The sequence below is a fragment of the Maylandia zebra genome, linkage group LG10, assembly GCF_041146795.1.
Source record: "Maylandia zebra isolate NMK-2024a linkage group LG10, Mzebra_GT3a, whole genome shotgun sequence".
Lineage (NCBI taxonomy): Eukaryota > Metazoa > Chordata > Actinopteri > Cichliformes > Cichlidae > Maylandia > Maylandia zebra.
The window spans coordinates 2320453-2341078 of NC_135176.1; the positions used below are offsets into that span (position 1 = coordinate 2320453).

Consider the following 20626-nt stretch of genomic DNA (forward strand, 5'->3'; position numbering starts at 1 on the left):
GCTCACAAAAACATAGCCTAGTCTCAATTTCTGCAACCACGTGTGGATGTGGAAGTTAGTATAAATAACACGGCAGCATGAATCCACTCCGTCTTGTATGGTTCAGGCAGCTGGTGGGGATGTAACGTTGTGTGGGATAGTTTGTTAACACTTTGGCATCGTTTAAATGCCCGAACCCATCTGGGCATTGTTGCTGCCCAGCCTTTATCACCACAGTGTATCCATGTTGATAATTCACCGTGCTACAAAGCTCATGTCATGTCTAACTGATTTCTTGACAATGAGTTCACTGCACTCAGGCTTCACAGTCAATCCATTAGAGCCCCGTGGTGCTGTGGTGGAACATGTGCAGTAACTGTGAGAGGAGTTATAAAATCTCTGAGAAATGTTTCCAACACTTCACTGGTGTGAAGAATTAATGGAGTTCTGAAGGCCAAAGCCGGTCCAGCAGTATTGGCAAAGAGTTCCTAATAAAGTGTCCAGTGAGCGCATTTCTGATGCAGATGTTTAAAGTAGCATAAAAGTTAAACAGCAAATCAGATGAACGGGTCACGTGATAGCCAGAACATCGACATCACCACAGTCTTAGTTATTCAATCAATATTTATTGCTTAACTCAGTATGTATAGTAGTTACAGTCCCTGCAAGGAAGTGACTGACGCTTTGCAGCAACAGTTAATCAGCCACTTTCTGCGCACACAGAGCAGAAAGACAAAAAACATCAGGAAGCAATTCATTAATCTCCTACAGCCCCACTGCTTACTGCACGACAGCAGTTAACGCTTGCAGGCTGTAAGAAGCTGAGCTCGATTTAAAACAATCAGTTTCCCTCTATTCCTCTCCTCAGAGTTGGAAGGTGCTTCTGTCTGAATGATTATTTTCTCGGCCTTTTCTTTCTATGATTTTCTCTTTTATTTGTTTTTAAACAGACAACAGTCAGTGACGGTGGATTAAAGCAGATCGTGTAATTATGAATACAAAGACACCCACGCAGGATCCGCAGAAGAGAATTATTGTGAAGAGCAAGAGTGTTTTAATATCTCAGGTAGTCGAATATTGTAAACAACCCAGTCAACAGATATGTTAAGTGCATAGGCTTATTGATTATAGAAACTGCTGATGATGCAGAAACACAGTGGTATGCTTGCCTGATCAGAGCCAATCCAACAGGTCACCACAGACACTCAGGCCCACTTGTCTGATAGCGGCTGCAGCCAAAGTCATGTCAAGCTGAGGAACAAGACTCGAGCAGCTGGGACATCATTCACAGAATAACTGTAAGGCAACCATTCAGCTCTCTGAGCAGAATAACAAACAGTAGTTAACATGATGTACAGAAACAAGCTGCTCACAGGAGGACAAAAAATACAATCATTAGCTGGATTTAAAAAAAAAAAAAAAAGCAGCAGCCACAAGACCTGGTTGCTGTCATAGGTGTTCACACTTTTCTTTTGTTCATGTGCACATCTTTTAGAAACACGTAAAATGACAGAGCAGTTCATGCTATTGAAATGTAAGGAAGGATCCGTTTTATTAGCACAAGTATGGCCGCGTGTCTCGCTGCGGTCCCTGGATAAAGCTTCAGTTCCCTTTCGACACAACAACAACTCTGCTGAGAACGGTAGTGTACAACAGGAGACAGTTGCATATGATTCGAAAACACCCTGCTTCTTTTTTGAAATTGACAACCAAGGCAGAAATTTTTAGTCTTACACATGTCATGAACACACTGGATCTAGCTTTATTTGGGAATATCATCGAGTAATAAACAAATGATTTCATATTAGTGTCAACAAGTAGTCATGCTGCTCCCATGTACAGCAGTCTTGCAGTGAAACGATCGTCTCCCTTTGTGAATGAACTACAGTCTCTTGCACAAGAGTTGCTCCTGTCATTGCACTTTAATTTAAAAGGTACTAAAAACTGTGCAAATCATACAAACACCACTCGGCTCTTCGTCTTTGGTCCTGTTGAGTCACCGTAGGCAACTTACGGTTTACAGCAGGGAGAGTTTTGAATCCGCCCTCAGCTTTCAGTGAGGTAAAGAGTGATGGCGCGCGGCGGTCCCTTTTGTCCATAACACAGCCGTAAAAGCACTTAAAGATTTTGAAATGTTGCATAAAATCAAATAAAAAGGACTAATCTCTGAAATCAATCCAGGCCAGGATCATCCACACATGCACACGCTTGCTGTTGGTGGCTTCTTATTTGAAGCCTTAAAATATCACTTTTTTTTGTTGCCCATCCACAGTGCAGCAGCCCCAGTATGCAGGTCAGCCATTAGAGGGGAGTAGGTTAGCCAAGATGTTTGCCAGTGCAATTTGAGGTGGAGGTGATGATGGTAGTTGAAGTGGTAGGGACTGAGGTCAAGGTGAGCGAGGGACAGTGGGGGGGTCACGCATGTGGCTCCCCCACAGAGGTAGAGCCGTTGGCTTTACTCTTACTCTTACTCTTGCGGTTGAGCATGCGGCTGAGCGTGGCTGTTCGGCTCGCTCGCTCCACTGCGGCCGGAGACTCCAGGTAAACCAGGTCATTGTGTGACTGGCTCATCCCCGGGTCTTTGCGCTGGTGACGACGTCGGAAGAAGAGCTTGGCGCTCTTCTGCAGGAAGCTGCCTGTGGCAAAGAAGAGGAAAGGAAGCAGCCTGAGACGTGGATAGTGTCAAAGTGACACCACTCAAGGAGACGTCATTACTACAGATAAAAAACAGGCACGAGTAGTATTGGCCTAAGCAGTAATGGAAAAACTCATTTAAAATAAACAAATCAAAAGCTAAAGCAGCAGTGGTACAGAATCGGTGTTAGTTGGAAACTGTTACTGTGAAACACTTGCTGTGGATTGGATGAAAAATGTGGCTTAAATAGCAGCAGAGCTGTAATATTGTGTTTAATCACCAGCTAACACATACTAATCTGTACCAACAGAGAGCAGCCTCATAGTCCAGCCTGGCTACAAGCACCATTCCTCTGCTTCCACACTTAAGGAGCTCCTGTGTTATCCTCAGTATCAGTGGATTAGTTTAGTCAGTACAAAACAATAGAAACTCTAAATAGTATCAAAACAAATAAATGACAAAGAAAAAAGGAGGCATTCGTGTCCTCAATTTGTAGCACACTCCTAAAGAAGAACGCAGAACAGCATCAGATCTTCTCTAGATGCTTTTGGACCAAACACGAGGGGAACCGCCCACTGGAGGGAGCGACCCTCAGAGCCTTCGTTCTGTGTGCAATAGGACCTCTAAAAATGTGTGACACGTCGCACAACAAAAGCTACAAATGACTGAGGGCGTTGTAATCAGAGATGTGTGTTTGCCGGGTTTCAGTGGTAGCGTGTCAGGCGCTAAAACTGATAAGCTCAACGGTTACAACCAGCCTGAGGAGGAGGAGGGGCTCGCAGTGGCGCTCTTCACCTGCTATGATTCTGCAGCGTCACAGCCAAACGGTGGAGCTGTGTGTGTGCTGCTCTGACACACAGTCTGTCAGGTGTTGTATTTTCTTGTCAGCTTCTACATTTCTGCTGCACATTGCTCCATCATGTGTGGATGCCCCAGGCAGCAGTTTCAGAGGAAATACGGGCAAACTTGCTCTTCAGCGAGTAAACATCTTCTTGCGTTTCCTCTAAACTTCAGTTTGTCCATTTTTTTTTACTGAAGCAGCAGTTAGCATGTTATAGCTATGTGTTACTTATACAGCTGATGTTTTTTACTCAAAGTTTCCTCTTGTGACAGAGAGTGAAGTGAAGGCGATACAAAAAGGTTTCTAAGAGCTTTTATGGTTTAAAGACACGAAATACTGGAGAACTCCTACATGGCTTAAAGAGTTATGATCAAGTTCCTGTGGTCCGAAAGCACCTGCCAAGTGACTAATATTTCATATTGCAAGTGAAATAAATACCGAAACATTCACGGCACTTCATCTGTGTTGTACAGCCACAAATAAAAGACAGTCGCTGCTCAGAAAAAATTAAAGGAACACTTTTTAACCAGAATAAGTTAAATAATTCAGCTTAACTTCTGGGATATTGATCTGGTCAGGAAATGAAGTTAACAGAGCACAAGACGGGCAACAATGAGACAGCCCCCATTTCTACCAGTGATGGGTCCAGATCTGGGAGGAGATCCCCGGGACACCATCCATCACCTCATTAGGAGCCCTGAAGTTGTCAGTCATGCCTACAAACACAAGGGGGCGCCATACAAATGACTGAGGACCATTTTGAGTCGTTCCAGTCTTCGATTTTTGGGCCGTCTTTGAATTGGTTGATCATTTTCAGTTTCATCAAACGATGCGGCACCCTTTCATCCCTAACACATTACCCAGTGTCACTAAAGATATCAGCATGATTTTTTCTCCAATCAGAGCTGATGTTTTTTCAAAGTATTCCTTTAATTTTGTGAGCTTTTTTTTTGCAAACTGATTTTAGAGGAACTACAAAAGTGAATCTCACCTTGTAGAAAAACACTGTTATCTATTCTACTGCTAACAGAAACTACAGCGATTAGAATACCAAGAATACTACAAGTAACTCATGAAGTAACTTACTCATACAATGTGTGCTTAGCACTGCTTTCCTCTAAGGTGGCAGTGACGACAGTTCGGAAAGGAAAGGTTCAAAGAGTAGAGGGGAAGCAGAAAGGAGAACACAAAGAGAGAGTGCATAACGAAGGAGTGGCTAACAAACCCCAAACAGCCAAAACAGATCAAGTTCTGCTTGTAAAGGCATTATTTTCCTTTTCAGGATTGTAAGGTTTAATAATACTCCTGTGAAGATTAAAAATGCATCGAGAGGTTTCTCACCTCTGCTCTTCTTGCAGCTCGCCTCAGACACACACATGGACAGTGAAGCATTGTCTTGTTCCTCGCCAGTTTGGCTCTCCCAGTCCTCCGGAGGCCGCCCTTCAACTCTGGGACCTTCCGTGGGCTCCGACATCTCCGGAGGGGTACTAGTCCCCGATGCGATCGCTGTGGTCACATCCTGAGTAGAGCTGCTCTCTGACATTGATGCGTCCATTGCTGCAGCGTAACCTGCCATCATAGCCAGCTCATCATCCTGAGACAGAGGCGTCTGGGAAATAAATCACATTCCCATTAAAGCCATATTTGTTGTGGAGCTAGTGTGGAAAGCCCAGGCACAATGAAGGGTGCTAACAACATGAGAAGGCCCTCGCTGCTGCAGACAAGGCACGGGCTTCCATTTAAAATCCACTTCTCTCCTCTGACGTTATGAACCACAGGTTATGGAACAGATTAGCTTAAAAAGCACTCGAGGAATCTGAGTTCCAGAGTATCAAACATGCAAGATTGGCTCCAGCTGTGCTTTTGTGCTATTTAAGCTGAATTACATTAAGTGGAAAAAGTACAAGTACAAGGAGCTCATAATTACTTTGGCGATGCCCGAGATGATGATGGTACTCTTCTTCACCGGGGACTTGAGCTTCTGTTTAGCAGACTGGTGGAGTTGTCTTATGGCGGCTTCGGCCACAGGGTCTGTCCCATTGAGCATCAACAGCTCAGTGTCGGAGGAGGACAGGGCCTTACTCACAGTGCCCCCTAACATAGACACCTGCTCGGAGACGCGACGCTCCCCCAGCTTGGGCTTGTTGACCACGGCCTTCTGGGCAGGATCTGAGGAAGCAAGAACGTCTCACTGTAGTTTCATTCATGTAAAGGACTTTCAGAACATTCATTTTTGTCAAATTATGAAAATGACCGAGTTGAGTTGCCAACTAACCAGCATCTAAAAAGCTGACTGGGGAACTGTGCTACTCTAACTTCCCTCTATTCAAAAAACAAACAAAAACTCCTGAAGCAACTCTAACAGGATCATTTATTATACAATACAGCTGTGTAAGGAATGTGCAGCGGCCTCACAGTTTCCAGGGCTTTACCTATATTGAGTGGGAGTGGTCGACCCGGCTTGCTCTTCACCGCTGTGATCGTGGTAACCACTGTGCCACAGGGCATGACCGTGCGGTCCATCTCCACCCTCTTATTAGAGGCTGGGGTAGGAGGTTGCCAAGACCTCACCTCACTCGGCTCCAGGTAGGTAAACTGAAACACACGATTCAAGTTACTACCCAAACTACGTGTAAATGAAAACAAGAGACACATGGAAGGAATTCATCGAAATCTGGTGATATTAAAGGAAAACATGCGATAGAAAATGAGCTTTTTAGGTCTTACGTCAGTAGTCAGTGATCCGGTCACTACATCTTTGGTCACGAGTTCAAATGTACGCTGTCCTTTGGGGTGCTTCTTCACAAGATCAAAAGGCACCAACACCTGACCAAGTAAGGAATCTGAGACAGAAAACAGCTGATTTAGCCTGCTACACAGAAACACGCGCTACGAGAGGCACAACGTGTGAACTACGTTAGTGGTGTGTGATACTGCATGTGTTGGTATCGATCCGATACCAAGTCAATACGGGCCAGTATCGCTGATACATCTCAATTCATTCTCATGACCTTCAGTGTTTTTTGTGACGTTTCCTTTTTTATTATTAAACAGTTAAAACTCAGGACAGAATTACGACAAAGTTTATAATTAAATAGAAAATGCTTTATTATTGATTTTTTTAAAGAAAAATCTGAAATAAAAAGTGCTCGCAAACCGCTAAACAAAGTAAAACAAACAAGTACTGTTGAGAAACTATAATACAAAAATTACAATTAAAATCCTCAACAACCGGTAAAAACATACATGTTTGTAAACAACTTAACAACCCCCAAAGTCACGTCACGTGACAGCGCAACATCGAAACACAAGAGGGGGGAGGGCGAGCAAAGCGGGCCTGCTCTGCGCTGACACGGGAGCGGCGAGTGCGGCGACCTGGCTGTTTCCTCTTTGTCGAAACCACAGCATCGCAAACAAGAGCGGAACTTAAAGTAAAGAATCGATCTCACCAGGCTGGTATCGATCCGATACTGATGCCGACTTGGTATCGATACAGTCGATACTTGGATCACTAAACTACATGACTCTTCATTACAGTAAATGCAACACAAGCATCGACAGGTAAGTGGCCACGGCAGAGTTTTTCTTACTCTCTGGAGGATGTCCATCGTTCGTCAACAGAATATTGAGCTCCTTCGATCGTCCATTCAGTTCACTGGTGAGAGAAGAATATTTTACATGTATGTGAACGGTGTTGTTCATCAGAACCACCTGCGGTGGAGTCAGCGTTCACACTTACAAAATAAACGGCTGGTCCCAGGCAGGACTCGTCGTGTTCTTCGAAACAGAAGTGTTGAACCTCTGAGGAGGATCATCTAACTGCAGCACACACAGAGGGTTCATGCTGCCTGCGAACACAAAGTGTCATCCAAGAGCTGACTTTAAAGCTTTCTTTCTTTCTTTTTTGTGGTCAGCCACTTCCACTCCCTCACTCTAATGGATAAACACGGGATCACTTCACAGAGTATATATGATGAATTATGCAGAGATTAGAGGAGGCTAAATGAGCACACATTTTCTTAAGCACTTATATGAATTTTAGTGGCCACAAGCTGTGAATCAGAAGCCTCACAGATAAGATTCAGTGCTTTACAATACAAATTATTAAACAACACTTAAAACAATACAAATGAATAAAACGACATAAAAGCCTGCACGACCGTAAACACCCGGCAGACAGTGACTGATTTTCAATAAAAGGAAGGAAGATGTATATAGTGAAGTGTCAAGTGCTGTGTCATGTCTCTGCTGTGCAATATGGAGTCAGACCGAACGCTTTCGGGGACGTCTGCAGCCCCGACAACTGCTGACTCACACTCAGAGAATGACTCATCACAGGAACTACCCAAACAAAGTTGTTGTGGGTGGTCTAAGACTTCATTACTGGACAATCGTGTTAACAGCCTATCATCAGCACAATCTATCAAATGCTCTCTGGCCTCATACATGACCACACCCTGGCACTTTGTTTATGTGCAGGTCTGTACCACCACGCTGGGCGTTGTCTTACTGTTGTGGGTGTATTATTAATATACTGCCATCATTGTTTAGCTTTGACCAGTGGATTACCTAAAATGGAGGGGTGGGAGTGGGGGGGGCCTTGTCATGCAGCGTTGGCAAAGTAAATATCAGCCATGCTGGAAGCACAGTCCCACTGCTGCTGATTCATTACCAAAGTCAGCTACCCTCTAAACAACCTTCTCATTACATCGTCGTGGTAATGCAAATAAAGAGCGGGCAGTTAAACACTGCAAACAGTGCGTGCAGTCTGATGAAAGGAGCTAATTCAACTTTACAATAGATGTCTTTAAAAAAAGTCCTTTTGGTAAAAATACAAAGTCAACACGGCGGGTGTAGGATTCTTTGTTTGTGACATATATTGAAGCTCATGTTTCTCCGCAGCTTAGTGTGCAGGACCCAAGGTAAATATTATCTGTTAATAGAGCGCTTCTGAATGAGTTTACATAGCTGGTGCACAGATAACCAGCGCAGTTATTATTTTCTTATTACTACTTTGCTGACACTCCTGCTGATGACGCTAATGCTTTTAACATAACAGAACCTCTTTAGTTTTAGACACGCTGTACTTGGACCTAAATGTAGCCGTTAGCATAGGAAACATCATCAGCTTGAAAAATTCAGAATTAACATTAATTTATAAGCAGACGCACGACCGACCTGCAGCATCTTCCTCCTGGTTGAGTGTGACTCGGATGTTTTTCACCAGCAGCTTCCACTCATGGGCGCGTGGGGGCTTTGGGGGCGATACCACTTTATTCTGGCTTTCCTATTGGAGAGAGCATGCAGTGAGTACATACATAAACCTACAGCACAGATTTAGTGAGCGCAGCATTACGAGCAGTACTGGAAGCACGTAAACGAGCAGAGTGTCTTTAAACGAGAAGCGTCTTCATGTTTGAACAAGGACTCTCTGCAACACGACCCCGTTTCCACTTTCACATGTTGATCATTTGCATTGGCCTTTCTATGATCAGGGAGAATTTGCATCAGAAGCACCGCTGATGAATTTGCATTACAAACAGGCATCATCTACAGACAAAAGTGATTTGTTTTGGTCATTTAAATAGCAGCGTATCTGATGAGCTTAATGCTTAAATACCTTCAAAGCACTAGACTTATTTTAACCAGCATGCAAATCTATATGGTTGTTTTATATTACGGCTAAAACTGCCGGCTAATTGATCTTGAACATTTTAAATGTTACGCCACAAAGCGACTATTTAATTTCATAAACCACAAAATTCAAATCATCTGGAAACTTTGGGGTCCGATGACCAGATATATAAATGTCAATAATATCGACTTTTTTGATCAGAGGAAAGGAAATTCCTCTGATCAAAATAAGAGTTAATCCCACTGCCTCTCATGTAACTCACAACTATATTTGGACCAAAAAAGAAAACTTGTCATCCTGTATCAAGTAAGATCTAATCAGAAACACGTGAAACAGCATCATGTGATGGTGGGTTGTGAATAATAACCTTCAGTGAATCAATGCTGCTTTAGATGAGCATTATTTAAGGTTGCAACAAGAAGCAGTAAGAGCGCAAACCACAGCCAAGGAACTGGCCCTCTGGGCAGCATTACTTTTAAAGGAATCATAATGTATTTTGTGTATCTTCATACTTCTTTGTTATTTATTTTTTAAACTTTTATAGAGCTTTTAGTGCAGTAAAAGTCAGATAATGGCAACGTGCATGACGTTTATTGATCATACAAACATTATGTATGAGTAGGTTATGAATAACTACTGATTTGCAAATAACTGGACATAAATATAAAACATTATACTACAGCATATTTCAACCTAACCAGGCAGCTCGTTCTCTTGACACTTCTGTCTTTAACACACCTTGGTTCAGCTTGAAAGAAAGGCAGGCGTGGAATGTAAACATGAGATCAGAGGTGAGACGTGACACTGAGATGCAAACTATAATGTGATATTTCAAATCTCAATATACTGGTATCATTTTCTAAACTTACTGATACAAACACAAGCAGTAGTTTCTAAAGATAAAAGACATTTTACGACAGTTTGAAAAGGTCACAGGTCATATTTAGAACGCTCATACATGCCTATATGTTCTGAATATAACAACTGCTTTAAGAAACATAGTTTTAAGTAGCATAATTGTCACTTTGACCCTAAAGGAGAGGTCAGAGTTCAAACACCACACTTGTAGGAATCGTAATTTCTAAGATGAATTCTCCACTAACAAATCATAAAATTGTTTTGTGTGAGTCTGGAGCGTTCGCACGACCCCCTCTACACCCCGGCTGTCACGTTTACGGACAAAATGACACAAACACCCCTCTCTGGTGGAAGTAATTATGAGTCTGGCAGCCTTACATCAGACGTGACTCGTTCGCTCACCTTGACCTCTGAGGCCTGAGCAGGCCTGCAGCTCAGCAGCACAGAGGGATGCGACACACACAAAAGCTGCTTCAGCTGCTCCTTTATGGCTGCATTGTCCTGACAGAAAGAGATTATACCTCATATTAATCGAGTAAAACTAGAAATGTAAAGTTCTATGTGGTGATAAAACAAATGTCAATTCTTTTAATTCCATTTTTATTGGTTTCTAAATGGTTCGACTACTGTTTGATAATGAAACTAATGAATCTTCCTCTCCACGTCCTCGTTTGCGTGACTAAACACGTTGATGTAACAAAAGAACATGAAGAAATAAACAAAGTGATTTCTATGAAGGCTGTCTGTCACACAATTTCTTTATATTTTGGTACAGCGAAACATTTCTTTCCATGTTAGTGTGTGGCGCATCCTTTGGTTAGGTTTATACATCTGCGATTCTGCTGCTTTAAGATTACCTGAGTGAAACCGGGCATCACCTGAAGCTCCTCCACCTCTAGATGAGACACTTCCCAGCTTACCTTGACCTTATCTTCAGATTCCTGCATGTGTAGATGAAGCTGGGGAAGAGAAAATAAAGAGCTGCCCTATGACTCATCCAGTACTCATCAAATTCACAGAAAGATGAACTAAAACTGATTCTCTGGAGATGAAGCGATACACCAAACAAGGAGCAGCTCAGTATGTGAGGTGGGCGTGGAGGAACGAAATCAGCGCAGTGTTTCCCGCACAATTCTATTTGTGTTTCAGCCGGTGGTGAGTGGGTGGTGTGCATACCTACGCTTTGTGAAAGGGGTCATATTATGCAAAATCCACTTTTGCATTTTTTAAACATAATTTGCAGTTCTCCAGACTAAAGAGGCATCAAGGATGCTCCGTTTGCAGTTTTCCCTTTCTCCTTGGATCGCAGCGTCTCCCTCAATGAGCCCATCAGATTTGCAGCGGGTTATGATAAGCAACCTCAATGCTCCTCTCCAACCCTCGGTAATAATTCAAATATATCTGAATGCAACCAAGTCCCCAATAAAGCTTCTATTTTTCTGTTTGTCTTATCACAAATAGTACAACTCGAACAACAATGAAGCTGTGAGACAAACTCGCCCTATTAGGATGAAAGTATCACTTTTAAGCCATTTCAAAGCGGTCTGTACATACTTATGTTGCCATGCAACTACATGACCATACTCGGAAGTTAAAAAGAACAGCTGTTCTGGGATTTTTAATGTGCAAAACAGGTGCTCACAGGAAAAAAAGCCACAGCATGTGATCAAATAGTCTTTCCTGTTCCTAACATGGTGAAATGACATGAACTACGTACATAATAAGAGACAGTCAAATGTTCACAATTCTGAGAAAAAGAAAAAGTCCCTCAGTGCTTCCTTTCTTATCTGTTAGTGGAAAAAAGGGAAGGAGAAAATGCTGTTCCCAAAGCGCCATCATTCGATTCACAAAAACAAACAACACGACTGACAAGGAACACATCTCGTACCTTTTATCTTTTGAAATGTTATTGATGCGTTAAATACTAATCACCACTCGCCAATCTGCTAATCTATATTTCTTTATTTCAATTTCAGCCTCAGATCAAAGTGGTGCTTTTCACCTATTTGTCCTTGTTCATACAGCCTACATAACAAAGTTAAGTAGCCTGTTATAAATGCATAACTCTTTGTGAATTCTCCTTTATACGTTTTACTTCAAAACATGTTCCAAGAAAAGCTTTTTAAGGAAGAGGTGTTTTATCTGCTGAGTGATCAACTGAATGCACTGTTCTTACTGGCTGCTTTCCATCACTCATCAGACCTCTTCTGGAAAGGGGTGTGGCCTGCAGCAGTACTCTTGAATATAAACAACCTGCTACCTTATACCAGCGGCACAAAGTACAGAACAGTTCAATTGTTAAGTGCATTGTGACAAATGAATAACTGAAACACATATTTAGCTGCCTTCTCTGTCTCACTGCAGTCTGCAGCTGGCTCTCTTATGACCGGCAGACTTTACAGGGTGAGATTACCATGAAAAGCATAAAAATATTTTTGGTTTATTATGAAACTGTAGCAGGCAGAGATGATAATGGGAAACACTGCTTGTAGGATTTTAGTCCCTTACCTGAACGTAAATAACATACAATCAGTGTGTTACGCTGACACCACTAATGACAACATTAGGCCAAGTTTTTGTTCATTTATTGACTAACAAAAGAGAAATGCTACTTGCTTAAGAAAACTAGGGACTCTTTTCCACATCTTGAATACATCATTCTGTTAACCTTTTCCAAACTGAAGTCTTTGGATGCGATTACATTTCTAATGGGATTCATATGGCCAGTGTGATGTGAAATCAGGAGTAAGGAATGATTTCCCAGAGCACGCTGTAATTAGAATGTGATGCTTTTTGCTGGTTGTATAACACTAACTACACAAATGCAAATCTGAAGTGAAGGAATAATCTCTGCTTTTGAAATGAAGCCATGCCAGCTCCATATAGGCAAAGGTACAAAGGTGTGACATCACACTCCATCTACTACAGATCATCACTGGTGAGTTTTTCATTATGAGGCGTGTCATACTGCCGTGTCCCTCATCAGGTCACGTGATACAGTAGTGCATTTAAAGACAAAGTACACTCAGCAGCGCACCTTAATCTAGTGACCGTGTTATTATGTCCATTAAATGCCTCTGTCCCACATGCCCATGCACTCCTATCATGAGCCACGAGTATTCTAGCTTGGATCTGAGTCAAAAGCTAAAAAACGCTCCAGTGGACGGATGGGAACATTTGAATAAGCTCTCTGATTTTTCCAGACTAAGCTGAAACAGTGGGAGTGAAAAAGACAGACAAAAGGCTTCCTTTATGTCCCTGAAACAACGACTAACCCACGACCAAAACAAAACCTCCTCAACACCTGACTTTAGCTTCCAAACCTCTCACACTCAGGTTGTATTTATAGCACAATTACCTCAATGGAAGAGCACGTTAATTAGGTTAGAAATAGCCTTAATACAGTTGTATTAGCTTACATAGACACAAGCAGTTTTTGCATTTCTGAACATGTAAATATGAACCTAAAAGCAGGAGAAAGCCTCCGGACACGACCCATTACACATGCCAACATATCAACTTTGGCTCCAATTTATTTCAAAATGCTAGAGGAGCGTTAGGAAAGGCTGAAGGTGAGCTGCAGGACTCCATTTAAGAGATCAACGCAGACAGTTTTGATAATGACAAATCAAGCAAATCACTGCAATTTCCAGGTACAAACAAGGGAGTCTTATTTGGATCATAACTTCATCAGTTCTATATGGAAACAGGCCTCAAAGGGATGTTAATGAGCTGTTTGGGACATCTGCCAAGGAAGGAAAGATACCCCAACCATTTAATCTAATACTGCTGCCTGCAGTGAGCCAATGCTGGGCAGCACATCATGTTCAGTAAAAGCTCCCATTAAACTAAATCACTACGACTTCCAACGGATTTAACTCTACAGTCTAACTGTTACAGACATATTCTACAAAAGGAAATCAACAGTGTTATTTTCCTTGCAGTCTAAGACTTCACAAATTTAAGAGTATTTACCTGCAGCTCCAATGGAGCTATACACACAGTATATTTACAAGGATCTGCTGTAGCCATGGCTGTCGATGCAGTGCTCAGAGAGAACTGAAGCTTCTCCCCAACCACACAGCAGGAAGCGGCCTGTTAGGAGGACAAGGTGAGGCATTAGTTTAAAGTAAAACTCCAGAGAATCCTGGAGTTAAGGCAGTGACAGCATTTGCATGCTACTCATGTGGTTATACCATTTTAATGCAATTCAAATAGAAAGTAAGCCCAGAATTTTCACTGAACTAAAAGGTGCTGTATGTGAATGCATGTGTGATGCTTCATTGATAATGCATTCATGTGGTTTACTTTAAACCAGAATTATTGCCTTGCAGTTTGTATCAACCAAGCTGAAGTTTACATATCTGTCCAAATCTGTGTAATTCTCCACATCAATATCTCACCAAGTATGACCTCGCCATCTGCTCCTGAGCTATGAGGTTCAAATAGGACCCCAAAGTGCTTCTGCAAAACATCATAAAATATCTCTTTACATCCATCCATCTTCCTAAGAGCTCATTCAATCCATGTTTGAGATTTGGCCATAGCATATTCCATCTGACTTTGGGTGACAAGCAGGGTACACCCTGGACACGTCAGCATATCCAATCCGATCAAATACATGCAAATGCTACACAGAAAAGCTTCTGTGTGCTTTGTGACATGATCTTTAACTATCAAAATCAAATTAGTCAATTGTTAAGTCGACGTTAGAGGATAAAGGTAAGACGAGACAAACCAAAAGTATAATCTCAGCAGCAGTTGCCAGTGATGGGCAGAAGTCCCAGTTAAACCAGAGCAATGTGCTAACATACTGACTTTGCATAAAACTGACCCAAAACTGGCATTTGCTTCAGGACAACTTCACTTTGAACTCTGAAAGGAAGGAAAAGAAGAACAACTCTGACAGATCCCAAAGGCATCAAGCAGTATAATTATCTGTGATCTCTAGTCGAATGAATGACATGCAACCTGAACTGAGTATCAGAGGTAGTTTAAGCTTTAGAAACATATTTACTCAGCAAATTAACTCTGATTTCAGCAAAGACTGCATGTCTTTGACATAAGAACAGTATTAGAGGAAAGCTAAACATAACCATAGGTGCTGGTGTATTTCTGGCTGCCTGCTCCTCCTTAGTGCTGAGCGTGACAGCTTTATAAGCTTCTTACACACACACAACACACACACAGTGTGTGGTAAAAATAAACCTCTGCTCATTAAACTCCCTAGACTCCATAGAGTACCTGGTATTTTGGTCTATATCTCAACGATCACAAAGAAAGGAGTGAGTTTGCATTTAATCTCTGCAAAGCCACAAAAGTAGTGAGCAGTGTGTCCCTGTCTGACCTCCCAAGTTACAGTTTCTAGTTATACTTTCTAACACAGGTTGGCAAAAATGGGCAAACACTCTGACTAATAAGTGCATCATGGTTTATTCAAGTATAGTTTACGGTAATTAACAACCATATTTGCTGCTGATAAAATATTAAGTAGATTAGTTTGTCAACATTTAAATTTACTGAGAAAAGCCTGTAGTAACGTTGGAAAGTCGACAAGTCAGTGCTTGTCTGCCAAAAACATTGCAAAGGTGTTTTCCAATGTGAGAATATGGAGTGAGTACCTTGTTGCCGGCAGACTTCTGAAAGCTGGAGACCCTGCTAAGCGTGAGATCTGAAGCCTCGAGACCATCCTCTTCAAATGCCAGCAGAACAGCACCCTGACACGAGACAGGGCAGAAACTTTAAAACAACAAACACCTACTCAAAGTCTTGCAGACTCGGCGAAATGTTGCCAAGGAATCAAAATTATGTGGGCTTGCACGACATTGGCAGCGTCAATCCATAAGTAGGAAGGTGGAGAGTTTACACTACAGTGTCTCTAATATCAAACTGAGGGTTATGATTTTTAAAAAAAAAAAAGGGGGGGGGGGGGGGGAATTTCTTTACAGCACACAAGAGGAGATTTTATAACCTCGTCGCATTATATGCTACACTTTTATTGAAGTCACCTGCCCCACAGTGCAGCATTGGCTTGGTGGTCATGAGACTCACCTTTCGCTTCCTTGCTTCGTCATTCAAAGCTATGCACCAAGCTCTTCTCCACTGACTCTTCCAGCTTTTCAGTGACAGCGCCCATCCCAGCAGAGCGGCGGCTTCCTCCTCCTCTGTCGCAGCATTGTCCCCTTCTGCTGCTCCCTGCTTATTTCCTATAAGTCTATGTTGGAAATACTGTACGAAATACAGTATAAGAGTAACCAGGGAGGCGATAAACAACGTGACCATACATAGCCACTGCGGATCCTCCAACCCAAAATATGAACTGGAACTTTCTGGGTCGGACATTCTTCGGGAAAATGATCGATGATCTGAGTTTAACACACCGGTTCCTCTGGGAATTTTCCTGCCAACCTCATGTTATGTATTTAATTAAGGAACGGTGGAATCAATAAATTCAATCGCCCAAAAATGATAAGAAGACAAATATCCACCTCCAATACAAATTCTGCTTATCGTTATCCATGCTTCAGTGCTGCCATACAGGGCTTCCAAACTACGCAAGCTGGTTGTGGAAAGCTAAACCATTGTCAAAAAACTAAAGGTAGCCTGCGTACAAATAAACCTGCAGAATAGCCCACTCCTCCTCTCATTGAATACGATTGTTAGCTTAGTAAGCTAATTTTCGCTACGGCTCGTTAACTAGCTATTCTTCGTTAGCTACTAAGCCGTAAAAGTTTCCCAAAACGGACTTATGCCCGAGCTTCGTGCTCATACTCCAACAGACGATATCCAGATAAAGAGTAACATTCCCGGGAAAACATCCTGCAGGAGAAGAGTGCAGCCTGACCCGGTGGACTACTTTCAGTGTGACTGTACAAAGTTATCGCTTCCAGACGGATATGTGGCACAAACTGTAACTCCCAGAATGCACAGCGACATTTGTGAGACGTTTGTTGTTGTCGAGACCTCGAGGGAACTAAAGCTTTTTTCCATGCTGAAGATGCAATTGGGCTTTTAGGATATTGTTTTTATTAGCATTAAGCTATTACACGATTAGATTAGTCCATGTTTAAGTCGAAATCAACGGAAAACAAATCCGAGCTGGTATTTTGAACTACACGACTTCCCGTAGCTCGTCCTGTTGTCCACCACTTCCTGTCTTGTTCTTAATCTGTTTGTAGTAGTAAACAATTAGCTAGCTTGCGTTTGATACAATGTATCAACGCTCAGTGAGCACGACTGTTATGTGGAGGTTGCGTATTATCGATTAAAACCCTGTTTTGTATTTTAATATACAATAACACACTGGATTAGATATTTCACGCCGATTTGTGAATGTAAACAGTATACCTTCGTCATCTACCGTGGTCTAGCTGCTATACAGTAGCTATCGTCGCTGAACTCGACTCCTGCTCTTCGTTAACAGACGTAACTAGACATTCGCGATGAATTGTCGCTCGGAAGTTCTTGAAGTAACTGTGGAGGCGAGACAGGTTGAAGAAGCTATGTTAGCTTTGCTGCACACAATTTTGCTGCACCGGAGCACCGGGAAATTTCACTACAAAAAGGAAGGCACCTACTCCATCGGCACTGTGGGCACACAGGACATCGACTGTGACTTCATAGATTTCACCTTTGTCAGGGTGTCCTCAGAGGAGCTGGACAGGATGATCAGGAAAGCGGTGTCTGAATTCAAGGTGATTGTCTGTTTTAACGCGTGATTTCTGACTCTCGTGTTGTGAGGCCTGTACTTTCAGCTGTGCTTTTGTTGCAGGATGCTTTGAGCAACTCGGGCAGCGACGGCATGGGACAGATCTCCCTGGAGTTCTACCAGAAAAAGAAGTCTCGCTGGCCTTTTTCTGACGAGTGCATTCCTTGGGAAGTGTGGAGCATCAAGGTGAATGTGGTCAACCTGGCCAATGAGCAGGAGAGACAGATCTGCAGGGAGAAAGTGGGTGAGAAGCTGGGTGAGAAGGTGATCAACGTCGTTGAGGTCATAAATCGCCACGAATACCTGCCAAAGATGCCCACCCAGTCAGAAGTGGACAATGTGTTTGACACCACTCTTAAAGATGTTCAGCCATACCTTTACAAAATCACATACCAGATCACTGACTCGCTGGGCACTTCTGTTAGCACCACTATGAGAAGGCTGATTAAGGATACACTAGCATTGTGAGAGAAAATATTTATGGTGTGGATCTTTCATATGTTTATGGTCCTGCTGTCATTTCTTTTCTATGTTTTGTCAGCTATACAGCGGAACAACGAGGCAGTGTCAGTATAATGGTGTTCTAATGTCTTTGTTGTGCTTCTGGTATCATTTGTACCTTAAGAGACTGAATTATGTAATCTTCATTTTAACAATCTCTTGCTTGTGCAAGCTTTCCCTTTTCTCTCATACACACTAGCAAATAACCGTGTTTATCAGTTTGGTTCCTTAAAATGTTCTCTTCTTGATAATGTCATCAGTGCATTACTGTAAATTTTGAATAACAATAAATGTTTACTTTAATTACAGCCACAGCTCTTGACGCAAAACATTGCTTCCATATTATCACGCTGGATCAGTGTAAAACGTTTTATGCAAAAGATCTGGCAGAGTTTGGGAACAGATTTCCTCATCTGTGTGAAAACTTCCTCTCTGCACAGTTTCATGGAGAGTATGACCTTCCACATGGGGAAGGACAGGATTTCCAGTTTGCCACTTTTCCAAATTAAAGCAAACACTTCCTAAGTTCACTCCCTTGTTTCCAGCCAGAAACTGCCACCATGGCCTGCACTTTGAAAAACATCCCTCTGTTTTCAGGATAGTCTGCTTGCCAAGAGGAAAACAACATGTGTGTGAATACATTAGGTCAACATGTACATTGGGTATAATTATCTGCTCTCTAGTTTGAGGGGACAAGGTGTAGAACATATTCAAAAGCATTAATCACTGAATCCCTGTACAGTACTGTGAAAGTATTTGGCCTCAGTTTTTAAATGATGATTTCATTTATTAAGGGGAAAAAATCAACATACCTGGTCCCATGTGAAAGAGTAATTGCTCCTTCTTGCCTCATATTGAATCAATTAACTGTAATTAGCCACATTTTGGGGAAAAGTGAGTTCAACTTCAGTGTCCACACCCGGGTCTGTTCAATCTAGAAATCACTGGAAGATTTGCATCCGTTACGTCTTCCATAAAACAAACACAGTATTTCATAAAAAGAACATCACACCAACAGTCAAACATGGTGGTAGTGTGATGGTCTGAGGTTGCATTAGTGCTTCAGGACTTGGATACCTTGCCATGAATTTGTGTTCTGCAAGCTTAAGCACAAGTGGGTTATCAAGCTGGAAAAAGATCCAAAAAACGTCAACAAGTCTGAAAAAAATAAAAAATCTTGCTGTTCATGCTCATAACCAATCCAGTGTGGCTGAAACAAAACAATTCTGCAAAGAAGTGTCAAAAATTCCTCCATAGTGATGTGAAAAACTCATCAAAAGTCACGGCAAACATTTGGTTGCAGTTCCTGCCACCAAGGGTGGCACAACCAGTTATTAGTTTAGGAAGCAATTATTTTTTTCACACAGTGACAGGTAGGTTTGGATAGCTTTTTTTTTTAAAGCATTACAAATATCACTTAAATACATTTTGTATTTACTCAGACTGTCTTTGTCTAATATTCAAAATTGTTTGATGATCTCAAAATCTTGTAAATGTGACATATGTTAGAAACTAAAATCAGGAAAGGGCCACCTACTTGCTTTTAAGTTGAGGTTTTGTGCAGTAAATAAATATCAGAATTCCCAACTTCATTGCGTTGGTAATGCTGAAAGTACTGCAGTGATGAGCGGATCAATCAGTCAGCCAGTTGGCAGACAAGTAATTTGCAATACCTATGAGTTTTCTCAAACATTTCCACTCCTGGCTTGTCAAATGGCCAAACAACGACCTGTGCTCTAGTTTTGTAGCATTTGACTGAATCTGAGCAGAGAATATAGCCCTCTACACATCTGTCAGCAGTCACAATAAAAGCTAGTGATGTGGTTCTACTGGCAGCCATATATACCCCTGCCACAACATATGTTTGACAGGTTATGTGGTATGTTTCAGATCAAGAGCTGTTTCTCATCTTCCCATTATATTTCTATTCCCATCATTTTGCTCCACGATAATCTCATGAGTCCAAAGAATTTTTTTTTATTTTGGTTTTTTTAGAAGTCTGCAAGAACGTTCGCATGTTTTCTGACAAAGTTAATCCGGCCTTCCTGGTCTTGAGTGTACTTTGACAAAGATACGCACACCTTCTCAAGAGTTTTCCAGACTTGGTTAGATGTGAAGAAGTTTTTCCAAAGTGAGAAAAACAAAACCTCTGTGATCACCCCTTCAGTAGTCTTCCTGGCCTTTTGGTGTTGCTGAGCTGAACAGTGCATTCCTTCTCTAAAGTTTTGCTCTTTCTGAAAGTTTTCTTTTTGTTTGATTGTTTTGTCAGCCTAATGCTTTCACTTGGTTCTAACAGTGAGAGTTCCACTTAACAACTACTAAATGCAAGGTCATCACAGATCAGCTTAGCCATGGAATAAAGAGGGAACAGGCCTTAGCTGGTCATCAACTGCTTGTCAACAGTCTAATTATTTTGAAAACTATTTAAAAGCGGTGCTACATAGAATTCAAAATCAGTTAATACTCTAC

At 41.9% G+C, this 20626-nt stretch overlaps 2 protein-coding genes across 3 annotated transcripts; one reads left to right on the forward strand and one right to left on the reverse strand.

The window, feature by feature from the left end:
• Positions 1-585: 585 nt before the first annotated feature.
• c2cd2 (C2 calcium dependent domain containing 2) lies at positions 586-16826 on the reverse strand. 2 transcript variants are annotated; one of them, XM_004561634.6, is made up of 14 exons: positions 16000-16826; positions 15570-15665; positions 13924-14043; positions 10806-10907; positions 10351-10449; positions 8634-8742; positions 7195-7303; positions 7046-7110; positions 6183-6298; positions 5888-6050; positions 5383-5624; positions 4797-5064; positions 4542-4572; positions 586-2615 (listed from the first exon to the last, which is right to left on the reverse strand). In XM_004561634.6, the coding sequence occupies exons 1-14, from the start codon at positions 16288-16290 to the stop codon at positions 2531-2533; spliced, it is 1896 nt and encodes a 631-aa protein (XP_004561691.1). In that variant the 5' UTR covers positions 16291-16826; the 3' UTR covers positions 586-2530. The 2 variants fall into 2 exon arrangements, with proteins under 2 accessions (XP_004561691.1, XP_004561690.1); XM_004561633.5 differs by lacking the exon at positions 4542-4572 and having other exon boundaries at positions 16000-16824.
• A 267-nt stretch (positions 16827-17093) lies between these two features.
• Positions 17094-18465, forward strand: atg101 (autophagy related 101). Its single transcript, XM_004561635.4, has 2 exons — positions 17094-17642; positions 17720-18465. Exons 1-2 carry the CDS (start codon positions 17391-17393, stop codon positions 18122-18124), a joined length of 657 nt encoding a protein of 218 aa, XP_004561692.1. The 5' UTR covers positions 17094-17390; the 3' UTR covers positions 18125-18465.
• The last annotated feature ends 2161 nt before the right edge of the window (positions 18466-20626 follow it).